This window comes from Eumetopias jubatus, unplaced genomic scaffold, assembly GCF_037043125.1.
Source record: "Eumetopias jubatus isolate StellerSeaLion01/CBP00866 unplaced genomic scaffold, mEumJub1_p1.0 scaffold_15, whole genome shotgun sequence".
Taxonomy (NCBI): Eukaryota; Metazoa; Chordata; class Mammalia; order Carnivora; family Otariidae; genus Eumetopias; species Eumetopias jubatus.
In genome coordinates, this window is record NW_028274821.1 from 85,480,940 (window position 1) to 85,497,444 (window position 16,505).

At 38.5% G+C, this 16,505-nt stretch overlaps 1 protein-coding gene across 8 annotated transcripts in view; it reads right to left on the minus strand.

Annotated features, from left to right (window-relative positions):
* The window catches only part of MAPKAP1 (MAPK associated protein 1), a 233,574-nt gene that overhangs the window by 179,230 nt on the left and 37,839 nt on the right, over positions 1–16,505 (minus strand). For all 8 annotated transcript variants that reach the window (XM_028107692.2, XM_028107693.2, XM_028107686.2 and 5 more), the window contains one exon: positions 10,782–10,930. In XM_028107692.2, the coding sequence (XP_027963493.1) occupies positions 10,782–10,930 (149 nt within the window). The remainder of the gene's footprint in view (positions 1–10,781; positions 10,931–16,505) is intronic.

Consider the following 16,505-nt stretch of genomic DNA (forward strand, 5'->3'; position numbering starts at 1 on the left):
GTTTTAGGAAAGTGGTTATTAGATTTTCTTCTTTCCACTGTGGAAAAAGTCCTTCCTGTTGAAGAAGGCAGTGAAATTTTATCACAGCTATTGCTATTCATAAATCTTATATCTATTTTAATTCAATCTGGCCCTAGCCTCTGAGTCGCTGCACCACAATTTGATTACTATAACCATACTTTTTAACTGCTGTCAGGAAAGACAGCGCCTTATACAAACATCTGCCGGAACACATGCCTGCGTTCTTCAGCATCAGCCTTAAATCACGCTCTGGTGATGAATCTTTATCTGACACTAATACTTTTTAACTTCATACAGACAATTAAAATGAATTGTAGCTAAATGCACATATAACAAATCAATTTAATCTTTGGTTGCATAGTAGCATATTTTGCAAATTTCCTAAACTTACTTTCTTACATGTATCTTTGTCTAGGTGTTAAAACTTCAATTTAACAAAAAGGAGTGGAGATATTAATAAAACACAGCTCTTATGATACTGCCATGTAGTTGCAAGCCTCTAAGAGTAATGACATTTGAAATTCATCACTGCCATTTAAAAAAACTTCCACATTTACATGTGGAGAGTGCCATGCTGGGCTTCATAATAAGAGAGACGAAAGTTAAGTCTCTGCTGTCCAGGAATTAGTATAATCAAAGTTTAGACAAACCCAACTATGATAACAAACTAGATGAGTATCATTACTGCCTCCACACTCCCATGGTCTCTACTACACTACCCATCACATTTACCCTACAGTTAGTTGTTCATGCATCTGATGTCATGGACCGCTGTCACAGTCCCTAGCACAGGGCACAACCCCGTGAAGTGTGGTGCCTCCACTTGTTGGCCCTACGGCCACTCTTACCTTCAAATCCTCCAGGGCAGTTAGTCCTGTCTTCTTTATCAGTGCATAGCACAGAGTCTGTATGTAATAAACATTTGACATGAACCAGTAGAGTACAGATGCTTAGTAAATAATTTCTTGGCTGGATAGACAAATGAATCCACTCTGCACACCAGGAAGGGCAGTGGAAATAAAAAAGCATTTGTGGGACATACACTACATTCTACATATAAAGCACTGCATCGTTCCCCAGCCCCAGTATCTCATTTCTTTTTTTACATGTAAGAAAATTGAGGCTTACAAGATGCAGTAACTTACCCAACAGACACAACTGACAATAAGATCCAAAACAGTCTGTCAGATTTCAAGTGCACTGGTAAAGGGAAAATCATTTTGCTTTTAAATTTAAATTTTTTTCTATTATTAACAGTGTTTTTTGTTTCCTCCATAAAAGCGTAAAAGAGTGTAGGAAAAACAGCTGTGGTACTGGAATAAGGAAAAGGGAGTTGAACTCCCACTCTGCCACATACTAGTGGGGTATCCATGAGCACATCACTTTCTCTTTCTGAGCCTCGGTGTCCTCAGCTGTAAAACGGAGGTAACACTCACTACATCACAGCTTTGTTATAACCAATTATAAGAGGAAAGTACCAACATACAGGTAAAAGATCAAACTTCATGAGTTCAGGTTTTCCCCATGTATAACTTACATGTCACTGATGACAATCACCTCCCCAATCACAAAACGACGGAACCTTAAAGCCAAAAGGAATCCAAGAGGTCATCCAACTTAAGTTCCTCATTCTCAACAGGCAGAAACTGAGGCTTAGAGATGGGAGGTGACTTGTCCCAGGCCCCATGGCATGACTAGGGCTAAAGCCCACATCTTTTGATTCCACACCCGTGTTCTTTCTACCATGTGATTTTCTAGAACTCGAGTTTCCATTATGTAAATAGGAATGTCATTAAGAATGAAAATAAAAATCTCTGAGAATAAGAACACTTAGATTCTATGCCCAGCTGAGTGATCCTAGGCTGTCATTTGATTTCTCTGCATAGTTCTCTTCAAGACAGTGAAATCAGGGCCTAGTACTTTGAGGGACAAGGAAATCTCTTTACTGCAAATTATATGGAGCAAGGTGCCCCATATGAGGACACTCAGTATAAAATCCCACCATGCCGAGCATTGCAACATGCCACACCTACAAGGACTGTCTCCTAGGCTTTTCCTGGAACCTCAGCGCTTGATATACATTCCAGCCAGATTTCATCTACTAATCTGGTAATTAATTAGGAAGAAGATAGTACTACAACAGTAATCCTGTTATAATAAAAATATGTCCATGTTTTACCTCTTAGTCCTCTAACCTCCAAGAATTACAATCAATATATTTTCTTAAATGACATCTGACATCTGCCTCATCTAAAATCACTCTCTCATTTTCTCCTCTTAAAAGCCTGGTGAGCTGGGTTGGGCATCTCAGAGTACAACCCATTTCAGAGAAGAGGTGACCAACTTCCAGGGCAATTCCTTAGCCAGAGTTCCAAAGCTGTCTGTGAAGTGGGAACAAAGAAGAGGCTCCTGGCTCCCAGCCCACTCTCGCCTCAGAGACCCCAGCTTCAAATGCCCCAAATACAAGCCAAACAAGCAGGGTATGCAGCACACCCCCCACCCCACCAAAACTGTGTCGTGTCTTCAAGGACATGGTAAGAAGCTGTGATCTGCAGTCACCAGGCCCAAACTAGCTCACGAAGGTAACACCTTGCCTCATCCTTGGCCCGCTTTCAGTGCCTCCTTTTTTTTTTTTTTTTTTTTTTTTAAGTAGGCTCCATACCCAGTTATGGAGCCCAACACAGGGTTGCAACTCACGACCCTGAGATTGAGACCTGAGTTGAGATCAAGAGTCGGACACTTAACCAACTGAACTACTGAGGCGCCCCTCTGTGCTTCCTAATTCACGAATGAAATCATCATCCATTCAGTTCTACAAGCCAGAATCAGATCAGGATATCGTCCTTGAAACCCCTCTCTCCCTATTCCTTAACATGCAATCCATCATCAAGTCCTACCACTTTTACTTACTAAATACCTCTTGAATTCATCCATTCCTTCTACATCACCAGTAAGTAAGCCCGTTACCATCTCTCCCAACTGGACCACTGCAAGAAGTTTCTTGATTGGTCTCTCTGGCCTCATAAACCCTTCTCAGGTGTATTCCCTTCAGATCTTTTCAAAACACAAATTTGATTACCTTACCTCCTCATTTAAACTTGTTAAAGGCTTGCCAATATTCTTAAAGAGGACAATTCCACCAGACCTACATGGCCTGCCCCTGCAGCTTTTCCTTGTACCATACTGTACCTCACCGTTGGGTCCCCAATGACACACCCTTCTTCCGGTTCCTCAAAACTGCCAAGCTACCCCTTGCCTCAGGCCCTCTGTTCATCCTTTCTCCTCCCCCTTCACCTACTTAGCTCTTACTCATCCTTCAGCTCTCAAATCAAGAGTCACCTTCACAGGGATACCATCCCTGACCCCTTAGAGTAGGTCAGATGCCCCTATGATAACACTCTGAAGGCCCCAACTATCTCTCCCTGGTACTTAGTAATTAATTAGTTGTGATTATACTATGATGGCAATTTTGCATTCAGTTGGGTGACTGTTTACATAACATCTTCCAGCCAAGAGAAAAAGTTCCATGAGGTCAGAAACCAGGTTATGTTTTTGCTCACCACTGAATCCAGATTCTACTTAACAGTGTCTGGTACATAGTAGGCCCTCACTAAATATGAAGCAAATGAATGGAACTGTGGTAAAATGAAAGGAAACTAATAAACCTCTCAGCACTGACCATGCACCAGGCACTTTGTTATGTATGCATTTCCCATTTTCATGAAATCCTAGTGACAACATTTAAAGATAACATTAACTTAATTTTATACATACGAAAACAGGCTCAAAGAGGTAAAGTGAGGGGCGCCTGGGTGGCACAGTCAGTTGGGCAACGAACTCTTGGTTTTGGCTCAGGTTATGATCTCAGGGTCTTTGGATTGAGTCCCATGTCGGGCTCCGTGCTCAGTGTGGAGTCAGCTTGGGATTCTCTCTCCCTCTGCCCCTCTTGCTTGTGCTCTCTCTCTCATAAATAAATAAATCTTAAAAAAAAGGTAAAGTGATTTGCCTGATATCACCCAGCAAATAAACGGCAAAGTTGGAATTCTAATTCAAGCCCGACAAATATGTTCTTCCTACTGCAAAATTCTGCCTTCCTTTGAAAAGCCTCTAAAACTAATGATCAATTCTACCTCTGACAGGAATTTCTAGAAGATTGTTCCAAATCAGAGGAAGCCCCTACAGACTGGCAGAAACAAGGTCTGGACAGAAGGAGCTCAAATGGAGTAAGCTAGTTTTAAGAACTCAGTCTTCAGAATTTAACTGCGGAGTCAAATGCTGAAAACACTGTCTTCCATTGCAAGATTCCTGTTTAATTCATTTTGAATACCACCCAGAAAGAAATCCCCAAATCTCTCCTTGGGATTTTCAGTACAATGTCAAGCAAGAAGAGAAATACACGAATACAATGGTAAGGGGAAAATAATCTCATTAAAAGATGTTTTTAAAATAATGAATTTGGTACTTCTATTAGTATACCATAGTAAAGAGATAGCAAATATCTAATATCTTCCCTTAGAAATAGAACAGACTGGGCACCTGGGAATGCTTAGTGGGCTGAGCATCTGCATTCAGCTCGGGTCATGATCCCAGGGTCCTGGGATTGAGTCCCACATGAGACTCCCTGCTCAGCAGGGAGTATGCTTCTCCCTCTCCCCGCTGCTCGTGCTCGCTCTCCCTTTTCTCTCTCTCTCTCTCTCAAATAAATAAATAAAAATAAATAAATAAATAAATAAATAAAATCTTAAAAAAAAAGAAATAGAACAGACTAATAAAAACTGGTATGTGAAAAAGAAGACTAACAAAATACAGTCACAGATAAGATGCCGAGGGAATAACTGCTAAAATGATGTTGGGACTTACTCTCCTTTTTTAAAAAAGGTACGTAAAGGGGAGCCTGGGTAGCTCAGTGGGTTAAGTGTCTGCCTTTGGCTCAGGTCAAGATCCCAGTGTCCTGGGATCAAGCCCCGCGTTGGGCTCCCCTCTAGCAGGGAGCCTGCTGCTCCCCCTTATGCTCTCTTGCTCTCTCTCTCTTAGATAAATAAACAAAATCTTAAAAAAAAAAAAAAAGGTATGTAAAAAGAAGCAAATGGAAGAGCAGGACATATATAGAACCTAATTCAAAATGCCCTAATTCAAAACACTTTTAGATTGTCTCTGGATGGGCACTAAACAAGTGAACCTCGGAGCAATTTTATTGAAGGGTGGGGGCTGGTCAACTTAAGGGGTGGAAAAGAAAGAAAGAAACTCAAAAGCCAGAAGGCTCTTAGGCTCAAGACCACACCTCAGCTCAGGCAGCCCTAAGCAAAAGCTGCTGTCTAGAAACATAACCAGCAATAAAGTCCAGATTATAATTTTTGGAAAGAGACCCTGAACTAAAGTCACTTAACATATTAGAGCGGACCATTCCCATTATAATAGCAAATATTCCAAGTTCAAATGAGGAGCATTTTCCTCTTGAGGCAATTTTTTTAAACACAATTTCAATTCGCTGACCTTTACTGAGTTTGCCACATTTCTCAGAGGCTTCAATGTCTTTCTGTGAAGTTTTAAGTGACTTTTCTTTGAAGAGAGCTATTTAATGCCAATGATTGTAGAAAACATTTGTTCATAATTATCCAGACATAGACTGGAACAATGCTGAAACAAGAGCAGCATGCAAAAATGTATTTAAGGACTATCATCCCAAAATGCTGCTAAAAGCTATTAACCAGTATGTGTTAATTGCCACAGCATTCATATTAATTTTCACTTCAGGCTCGACATTGTGGAATATTTCCCCTGATACATTTTAAACAAAGTTTAATTTAAGGAACTGCTTCTATCAACACTTATGAAAATTAACAGCCAAGCAATTAGCACTCATGAATTATCCCTTCCCCCATGCTCTCTGCAGCTTCGGTTAAAACAGTTTCTAACAGAGAAATGGTTACTTTCTAATAAGTTAACACAATCAAAGTCACAGTTGTCTATATGAACAAGAACAGGTTCTGCTTTTTTAAGCACTTGTTAAGGCAAACATTCTTCTTATATTTAGAGTAGAATTTAGCTGAGTCAAATAAATATTTAACATTTTAGTAAACTGCCAAACAATAACTAATACTGAACTACCTTCTCCTATGATGTTTAAAAAAAAAAAAAAAGGAGTAATTACTTGACTCAATCTTCCTATTTAAAGTTAAAGGCCAAAACCTCACTGAACTCGCTGGACTTCAGAGACCTTCACCCAGTCTGCTGCACATCTTGTTTAACGATGCTATTCTAAACTTGTTGTTTCAAGAACACATTTCCTCTCACTCAATAATCTAATGAAGAACATAGACGGGACGTCACTGGTCCCCATCCTTTACAGAGAGGGGCAGAAGTGGGATATTTGTTGAGTGCTTCCTATGATGTGCTACATGTCTTGGTAAACAGACCTTAAATCAATTAATCCTCATGAGAAAGATATATTATCATCATCTCAACCCACATATGAGGACTGGAGCTTCATGAGGGTAAGTAACTAGCCTGAGGTCACACTGTTAAGTGGTAGAGCCAGGATTCAAACTCAGGTCTTAATACAAAATAGGTCACAAAGTAAATTACACTGCTTCTCATTGTGCTAGGTGCTCTATCCTACTATTATCCTATTTGATGGTCTCATCAGCCTTGTGAGAAGGGAACTCTCATTTCTTTAACAGGTAAAGAAACTGAGGTTTGGAGATGGAAAACCTGACCAAGATGTCACAATGGATAATCAATATCATTTCTTTGTTAGTAACTCTACTGACAGGAAATGGGTATTTAAAATTCTAATGGGGGTGCCTGGATGGCTCAGTCAGTTAGGCTGCTGACTCTTGATCTCAGCTCAGGTCTTGATCTCAGGGTTGTGAGTTCAAGCCCTGCACCAGGCTCTAAGCTGGGTGTGGAGCCTACTTAAAAAAATAAAATAAGGGGCGCCTGGGTGTCCCAGTTGGTTAAGTGTCTGCCTTCGGCTCAGGTCATGATCCCAGGGTCCTGGGATTGAGCCCCGAGTTGGGCTCCCTGCTCAGCAGGGAGTCTGCTTCTCCCTCTGCTCCTACACTGGTGCTCTCTCTCTCACCTGCTCTCTCTCTCAAGTAAATAAATAAAATCTTTTTTGAAATAAATAAAGAAAAAATTCGAACGGTCTACTAACGATGATAATATTTGCAAACTCAGTTTAACCAGAAGAGTGGTGATGTACTAGCAAGTTTCTCAAGTTTTAAGTGATAAGGCATGGAATGGAAAGGGTTAGATACTTGCAAAAACATGACCTCACTTGAAACAGGTAGAAAGACTGGGCAGAAATCCACACATTCGGGGATACTTATATTTAAGTGCTGAATGAGTGTTCACTTACCAGTAGAGCCCACTCCCTCATCACCTCAAAGCAACTCCTTGTCACACCCAGCAATTCTCATATACAGTGAAATCAGAAGGACTGTCACAAGTTTTCTGATTATCTCAATCTCTAGAACAGAGATTTTGTTAATTAGGCTATTTGAGGTCCTGTTTTCAACACGCCCAAAAAATGCAGGCAGATGGCTGAGCCTGGTTTTGCCTTGTGCGACCAAACGTTCCCTAAAACCACTTGCAATCTATTTGGGACTTTTTTCAAATGATCAGTAAAGAGAGTTACTAATAATCAATGAATCTAAAACAGGTCACAGATAGCATCGCCAATTTACCAAAGAGAAAATATAAACATAATAATAAACCAAATCCAAAAAATTGTTGAAATTACAACAAAGCACATGCCTAAGCACAGCCTTTCCCTCTCAAATGTATGCCTCTAAGAAATTATTAATCAACCATTATTTTTAAAAATGAAATTATTAACCTGCTACAGGAACCACAAATTATTTGAAAGTATTTGCTTTAATTTAGCACAATAGCTAAAAGATGCTTACCCTTAGAATCACTAAAACCAACAACAATCCAGTTTGCACAAACCATTAAAGACACTAGATATGCTGGCTTACCTACAATGTAATTGTAAAGCCATACCAAAAACAAAAACCTTTTTTCAAATCTAACGTTTAATCTTGAGGATTTCACAGCAGTCAGTCTCTTGAGGAAATACATAATTAAGTAGTTTTTTAGCATATTTAATTAGACCCCAAACTCTTCCCTGTCCCCTTCTCTCTCCAATTATGTATCATTTGCCCAAGAGACCTAAGCAACTCAGTTAATTATGTAAATAAGGCAAGCGTTATTCCCAAGAAAAGCATTGTGAATATTTGTACGGGAAAACTCTATACATATTTTAGTGGCTTTAACAAATCTTTGCAGGAAAAAAAAAAGGGACTATCAAAGTCATGAAAAACCCTTACACTTGAGGCAAAAAGCATGGAGTTCAATGACAAGATGGTGAACCATTAAAATAGGTCGCTCATTTCACTTCTTAAATATGAGCTGAATAAAAATAAAATAATTTTAAGTTACAACAGTAACAAAAATTTAGTGCTGAACGTCAAATGATTTAAGGGAAGAATCAATCTGGAAATTATTAAAGTCGACTCTCACAGAAAAGGCTTTATTATCAAGGGGTTGACATGATCTTAACTCTAGAGGCAGCCACGGTGCTGTTATAACTACTACAATCCCATTATTATGCAATCACAAAATGCTAATTTGATCATTTTGAGGTGTTATTTGAATAGTCATTTTAATTTCTAGGTTACAAAAAGGCTTGACTCAAGTATAATTCTCTACTAATCATTGAGATGTCATTGAATATCATATTGATGCACTTCACAAAGATAAAGACTAATTTAATATGTACAGTACAATATCCTTCAAATATTAGCCACTTTCATTACATATCTGCCAAACGCATCAATATTAAATAATAGATGAGAACAAGAGTTTAATTGTATTTTAGCATTTGTAATATGGAGGATAATAATAAAACAGCATCGCATCATGGGATAGACTTATCGATATATAAATCTTTCTTAATCCAAGTGTAATGGTGACTGCTCCATGCACATATCCTTTGCTGATTACAAATAGATTTGATATCACAAAAGCATGGAGAGCCTTAAGTATAAACACATCTAGTAAAAATAATTCCTTTGTGACCTAGGAAATGGCTTCTTCACATTTTTTTTTTTAACTTCTCCTTGGCACTTCAAAAGTTAGATACATACCAAGGACACTTTATAACTTTCTGTCAAATCCAAAGCTAAGCAATTTATAAAATAAAATCTAATGGTATAATAAGAATTCTAGGACATAATATTTTAAAAGACCTGTGCTATTTTGTTGGCATCAAAGTATTTTTACATAGTAATTATTCCAGCAATTACGTCCTCAAACAATGAGATGGTATCAGACAACGGAAGCAAATAAATTCCAGCCATGTAACCTAATTCCAATAATAATGCTCACAAACATATCTAAATGAATCAACTGTAGTATTTAAAAAACAAATCCTACAGTCCAACTCTCCATTTTCCAGAGACCTGACATTATTGTCCCCTAGGGGGCCCTTCCTTCTCTTTGCTACATTCCACAAGAAGAAACAGGAGTCCTGGTAGGGGCAGGCTAAAGAGAAGCTTTACAATACAATCTCTCATTTACTAAAAGTCCTTTCAGATTTTTGGGGGGGCAACTCCTGAGCATATTAGTATCTTTATGTAACTTACACATTTTGTTTCTAGTTCTTGGCTTTCCTTTCCCATCAACATCAATAATCTCACTTGCCCATGGCCATATAAGCTTCCTTAAACATATGGAAACATGCTGAACCTCATGAGGTAAAAGTGTTTCGAAGAGAAAACATCTCCTTGCTCAAAGATGACAACTGACAGAACCAGCACATAATCAGAAGTTGAATATAAAAAAATGCAAACATAAGCAAAGAGCCTGTATGCTTATTAATTGCAGTGGTGTTAAAATAAGACAAATTGTACGCAACCCCTCCAGGCAACAAGCTATCACTCAGCACCCCCAAGCCACTGCCAGACAGCAGATATAATGGCAATAAATATAAAAATCAACTGCTACTGTCTCCTGAAAGCAGCCCAGCTCAGCCCCACGCAGAGACACAGAAGGCAGGGAATGTCGGGAGAGAGGGTGCTGCAAGTGCAACTAGACTCCGTCTAGAATAGTGGCCATTTTTCTAAAAGGAAAATAGACACGTTTTAATTTTTAAACTGCAAATTATTAGAACAAACAAAAAAATTAAGTCATCCTGCATAACGAGTGTCAAACAAGATTCCCTACAATGAAATACTGACATAAAAACAACGGCCTAGAATTCTGAAATGAAGCTCTAACCTCAACAATTTCTACAGTTATAATAAAGAACCAGACCAAAACAAGGCAAACTGCCTCCCTGGAACCACTTTCAAAGCTTTCCCAACACAATCAGGCCTTGATTAACCACAACCCAACCAACCCAAATCCTCAAGTATACTTGGAAGATGAAACAGGGGGAAAAAAATACACGTCCAAATATCTCAAGACTGTTTTTGTTTTAATCCCCCGAACATACTGCTGTGGAAACAGTGTTAAGCCCAAATTCAGACCTTCTTACATCCTCGGTCATAGACATGTGAACGACATTCTATAATTACTTTGAGTTGTTTTTGAAATCTTAAATCTAATATAATAACCCTAACAAAAACAATTCCACTCAACTGAGGTTTTATTTAAAAAGACAATTTTTATTTTAATTTTATTAAATTATTTATTTATTAAATTATTTATTAACTTATTAAATTATTTATTAATTTAATTTTATTTTTACTTACCTTGCCATCAAACTTGGAATACTCGTTAAACGGGTTATTCAGCTGCAGAGGGCACTGCTCTAGTCGTACAGATAATATTGACTGCCTTCCAGAACTTGGAGGTTTCTCTTTCAGGGACTTTTTTTCAAACAGTGACTTTAACTCCTGGGCTGTGATACAAGAGGAAGATAAAAACATCTTTGTAATTACACAGAGAGACCGCCTGTCTACCTTCCCTAGCAAGTCTTCCTTGGAACCTTACGGAGAGTGTCCAGGGCATATTCAAGTCTGATATGTGCAAAAAAGCCTTACATATACTTTGATTTTGCACACTGAAAAGGCAGAGAGTCCTGAAAAACAGGTCAGGACTCAGGACTGTCAGTTTAGAAGGACTGGGGTTTAAGGAGTGGGGCAGAGTCAAACCAACAGAGCAGCCGTTCTGTAACAAGAGCATTCACAGCTAAAGGACCTGGGCTTTGGTCTGGCTCTGCCACTAAGAGATGTTGTGATACTGGACAATTCACTAAAGCTCTCTGGGCTTGCCGAACTAGATAATCTTAAAAATCTCCCCTGGCTCTAATACTATGGGATTTTGGAATTTTAGTTCAAGGTGAAGGTCTATGTCTTAATCCTCTCATACTCTCCAATGACACCTAGCACCAACTCTGGAAGACAATGATGAGGAGGAAAAGGAGATATGATACTTATAATAAGAGCAGCTAACACTTACTGAGCAAGCTGATGTATCTCAATTACTCCTCCTAACAAGCCTATGAGGTAGATACTAGCATTATCCTAATTTTGCCAATGTGGAAACTGAAGCTTAGAATACTCTGATCAGCCTTAGGCAACACAGCTCGTAAGTAGCAGAGCTGATATTTGCAATCAGGCAAAGCTCTTAGCCATTAGGCACTAATGAACAAAGCTGACCCTCAATAAATTTTGTTGCATGAATCGATGAATAAAATAATGATTGAAGGAATTCAAATTAAATTATTATTAAATCAGAATCTTTAGCTCTTACTCATTAGTGAATCAAGACAAGTTAGTTCCATATCTTCTCAAAGATCATTTAAGTGTCCATATTAATCTGAATATCATTTAAGGTGGTAGCTAGATAAGTACATGGAGATTTATTACACTTTTCATTTTTGTAAATACTAGAAAATTTCCATACTTAAATTTTAAAATCAATCAATCCTAGATCTTAAAATCTGCAACGAATAGGTTCAACCCCATTCCATTTTTGAGCACAGCCAAAGTGAACTTAGAGATCAAACAGAACTCTGAAATAGTGACTTAGAACTTTTAAAAAAATGTAACTAAAACCATCTTTTCAACAAACTAGTGGGACAAATTTATCCAATGAGTCCCTATAAATGTAAGTGGCAAACCAGGAGAAAAGGATCTAATTCTTTTTTAAAATGTGGCACCTGACTATCCAATTCCAGAATCTGAATATGTAAGTTCAACAGATGTTAAATGCACATTTGAAAAAGTTTTAGATTACATGGTATTTTAGATTACAAGTATTATTCTGCACATAATCTATTAACAGTTTTATTGCTACAGTTTGGAAAGGAATAACCTTTTATTAAATACCTACTATGGGTCAGGAACAATGCGAGGTGTTTCCTTGACTTGTCCTCACAATAGTCTTAAGAGATGGGTTACTACTACTCCATGAACAAACTGAGGTGTAGCAAACATAAGTAACTTATCAAAGTTACACAACTGTTATCAGTAAGGTTGGGGGTGAAGTGATGATATATTAACAATTCCATTCTCACACTAATTCAAACTTAGACCTCTTTCCTCAACCTCTGACATTTCTTTCCTCTGTCCCCTCCCCTCCATTTCCCTCCTTTCCCCTCCCTCCCTTTCTTCCTTCCTCCTGTGTCACAGAACAGTAGAAACAACCAAAAGAGACCTTTTGCATGTTCTCACCTACACCTCTACCCGCCTTCCTTCCTACTACCAAGGATGAACTGCCTAGGCCCCTACCTCAGACCAGCACCTCCTTTGTGCATTCAGGGGCTGACTTTTTTTTTTTTTTTTTAAGATTTTATTTATTTATTTGAGAGAGAGAGAGATAAAGAGAACAGCAACACAAACAGGGGGAGTGGGAGAGGGAGAAACTGGCTTCCCGCTGAGCGGGGAGCCCGATGTGGGGCTCGATCCCAGGACGCTGGGATCATGACCTGAGCCGAAGGCAGACACTTAAGGACTGAGCCACCAGGTGCCCCCAGGGGCTGACTTCTTGATGACTCAAGGGCATCACTCAAGCAATTCTCTCCCATTTTCAGCTTTCCCTCTTACTGGATTAGTTGCATGAGCACACAAAGATACTGAAATACTGCTCATTAAAAAACAAAAAACAAAAAAAACGGGGGGGGGGGCGCCTGGGTGGCTCAGTCGGTTGAGCATCTGACTCAATTTGGGCTCAGGTCATGATCTCAGGGTCCTGGGATCAAGCCCCACGTTGGGCTCTGTGGCTGGCGGGGGTCTGTTTGAGGATTCTCTCCCTCTCCCTTTGCCCCTCCCCTGCTTGCGTGTAGGCACTCTCTCTCAAATAAATAAATCTTTATAAATAAATAAATAAATAAATAAATAAATAAATAAAAATAAACCCTCTTTCGATCGGATACTCCCTTCCAGTTACTACACCACTTTTCTGCTACTCAAAATGACTGTCTATGTTCTTGCTGTCCAGTTCCTCTCCTCCCATTCCCTCAAACCCACTCCAATCAGGCCCTCAGGCCCCACCACTCCACGAAAGCAGTTTTTGAGGTCACCAATGATCCCCTTGTTGCTAAATCTATTGGTAAATTTTGAATCCTCATCTTTCAAGAGCTTGTGACAGCATTTGAAACAGTTGATCACTTTTTTTTTTAATTTTATTTCTTTGACAGAGAGATAGAGAGAGCACAAGTAGGCAGAGTGGCAGGCAGAGGGAGAGGGAGAAGCAGACTTCCCGCTGAGTGGGGAGCCTGACGTGGGACTCGATCCCAGGACCCTGGGATCATGACCTGAGCCGAAGGCTTAATGCCTGCTTAACGACTGAGCCACCCAGGCGCCCTCACTCCTTTCTGAAATAGCTTTTTCACTTGGTTTCCAGGATTCCATTCCATCTGGTGTTCATGCTATCTTTCAGGTTACTCCTCCTTAGTTTCCTTGCCAATTTCCTCATTTTCCCCTCAAATCTTTGGCATTCCCCAAGTCATAGTATTTGGACCTTTTCTTTTCTCTATCTCCATTCACACCCTTGGTGATTTCATCCAGGCTTCTGTCCTAAATATTATCAACTTGAGGAGAAACTAAGTTGTGGTAATATCAATCAGAATAACAGCTGCCTCTGGGCAGTAGCCTGACTAGAAAGAGGCACAAGGGAACTTTCTGGAGTACACAAACGCTCTATACTTGATTGGGATTACATAGGTGTATATGTTTGTCACAAGTATTGAACTTAATATCTGTACATTTCAGAATACAGAAGCATACCTCAATAAAAATAAATAAAAAGGGAAAACCTAAATAAATATCCTCTACATGCTGATAGCTCCCAAATAATTATTTGTAGACCTAAACACTCCCTGAAATTACAGACTCACACATTCAACTTTCTATTTGATGTCTCCACTTGGATGTCCAATAGGTATCTCAAAGTTTACATGTCCATAACCAAATTCTATCTTCCCCCAAATCTGCCCCTCCCACAGGCCTCTCCTTCTTAGTTCATGGCAACTGAATCATGTTAGGCCAGAAACTTAGGAGTCATCTCTACTCTTCTCTTTCTCTCACATCCAACATCCTGTCCATCAACAAAAATTTCAGAATAGAACCAGAACCACTTTCACAGCTACCAATGCTGGATTATTACCACCACCTTCAAACTGATCTTCTTGTTTTGGCCCTTGCCCCCTTGGCCTACTCCCGCCAGTCTCCTCCCAACAGAGCAGCCAACAGGAGTCTTTTAAAATGTTAGGTTATAGGGCGCCTGGGTGGCTCAGTCATTAAGCAACTGCCCTCGGCTCAGGTCATGATGCCAGGGTCCTGGGATCGAGCCCCGCATCGGGCTCCCTGCTCGGTGGGAAGCCTGCTTCTCCCTCTCCCACTCCCCCTGCTTGTGTTCCCTCTCTCACTGTGTCTCTCTGTGAAATAGGTAAATAAAATCTTTAAAAAAATAAATAAATAAAATAAAATGTTAGGTTATAAATATCACAATAAGAAGAAAATTGATCAATCTGACCACATAAAATTAAAACATTTTTGTGTAGGAAAAAATCAGTCATGTAAAAAGAAAAATGATAAACTAGGAAAGAAGAAAGGTTAATATTCCTACTATATAAAGATTCTGAAAGTAGAGAAGACACTGAACAACAACTCTATGGAAAAATGGAAAAGAAATATGAAATGTCCACAGAAAAAGATATTCAAATGGCTCTTAACAAATGGAAAGATGCTCAACCACATTTATAATAAGGGATATGCAAATTAAAACTATGCTGAGATACCATTACATATCTATTAGATTGGCAAAAATCTAAAAGTTTATGGCTATAGGGAAATAACACTCTGTACATTATTGGAGTAATGTCCCCCACCCCTTCTTTCTCTCTCTCAAAAAAAAATACATATTTATATATATACACACGCATATATATATATAATAAAATAAACAGACTATAAAAAGAGTAGAAGAGACAGGAATTGAAACCAGATTTCTCTGATTTTACCTTGTTTTATGTATTCAACTTTGGAACCACATAAATGTTTTATATAGTTATTAAAGAAAATTAGAAGTGCAATCTCTAAAAATAAAAGCAAAATGAAATGAACGAACTTAAGTGTAATACTGAGTTGGCATTTTAACTACAAAGAGAGAAATTATTTTAAGTAACTTTATCACAAAGCAATTTGACTGTACATTCCCTAATGGAACATAGCAAAAGGGTAAAAAAAAAAAACAAAACTTAAAACTATTTTTAGTAATCATACTGTTAGTAATGATGGTGATATTTCTATTCTGGAACCAAGATTTTCAGCAAAATAAACATAAAATCAAAGTAAACACTCTATAATCCTAAATTCAAATAGGAATTTTCAGCATTAACTCATAATGTATTTCCTCTTAAATTTATCTTTTTCTGAGCTCTACCCACTGAAAGGCCTACAAGGAACAAAACCAATCCACTGAGCACCTCTAGAGTTCAAGTTTTGGTCTTTCAGTGCCATTTACCACTAAAAAAGAATCAAGACTCTCTAAACAAATGGCTAATTCTGGCCAGATCTGGAGAAGGAAATATGTAAGAATCAAGCATTTATCCTGTCTTTCTTATAGGGACTATATCTGAGAATAACCAAATAATAGATTAGGAAAAGTTGTTCTTTATACAAAGACCAATAAAAATAGAATCACTATTTTGCAACTCCTAATGAAATAATTCATCTAGGTAAAGCCTATCGATGACCACTAAAACCATTAGAAAAAAAGCTGATGGGAGTAACTTAATAATGGGTGAACAATACCTAATTCTACCATCAATCTGAACATCATAAAAAAGAAAAGAAGTCATTCCATATTTCCTGATATGATGCAATATGAAGTATAGATCAGCACATACAAAATATTCTTATCATAAAATCAAACTTCAATCTTAGCAAGTTTTAGATCCAATTCCCTGTTTACAGGAAATAAAGAGGACAGAGGAACATATTAAATGAGACCACAGAGATACAATTAGC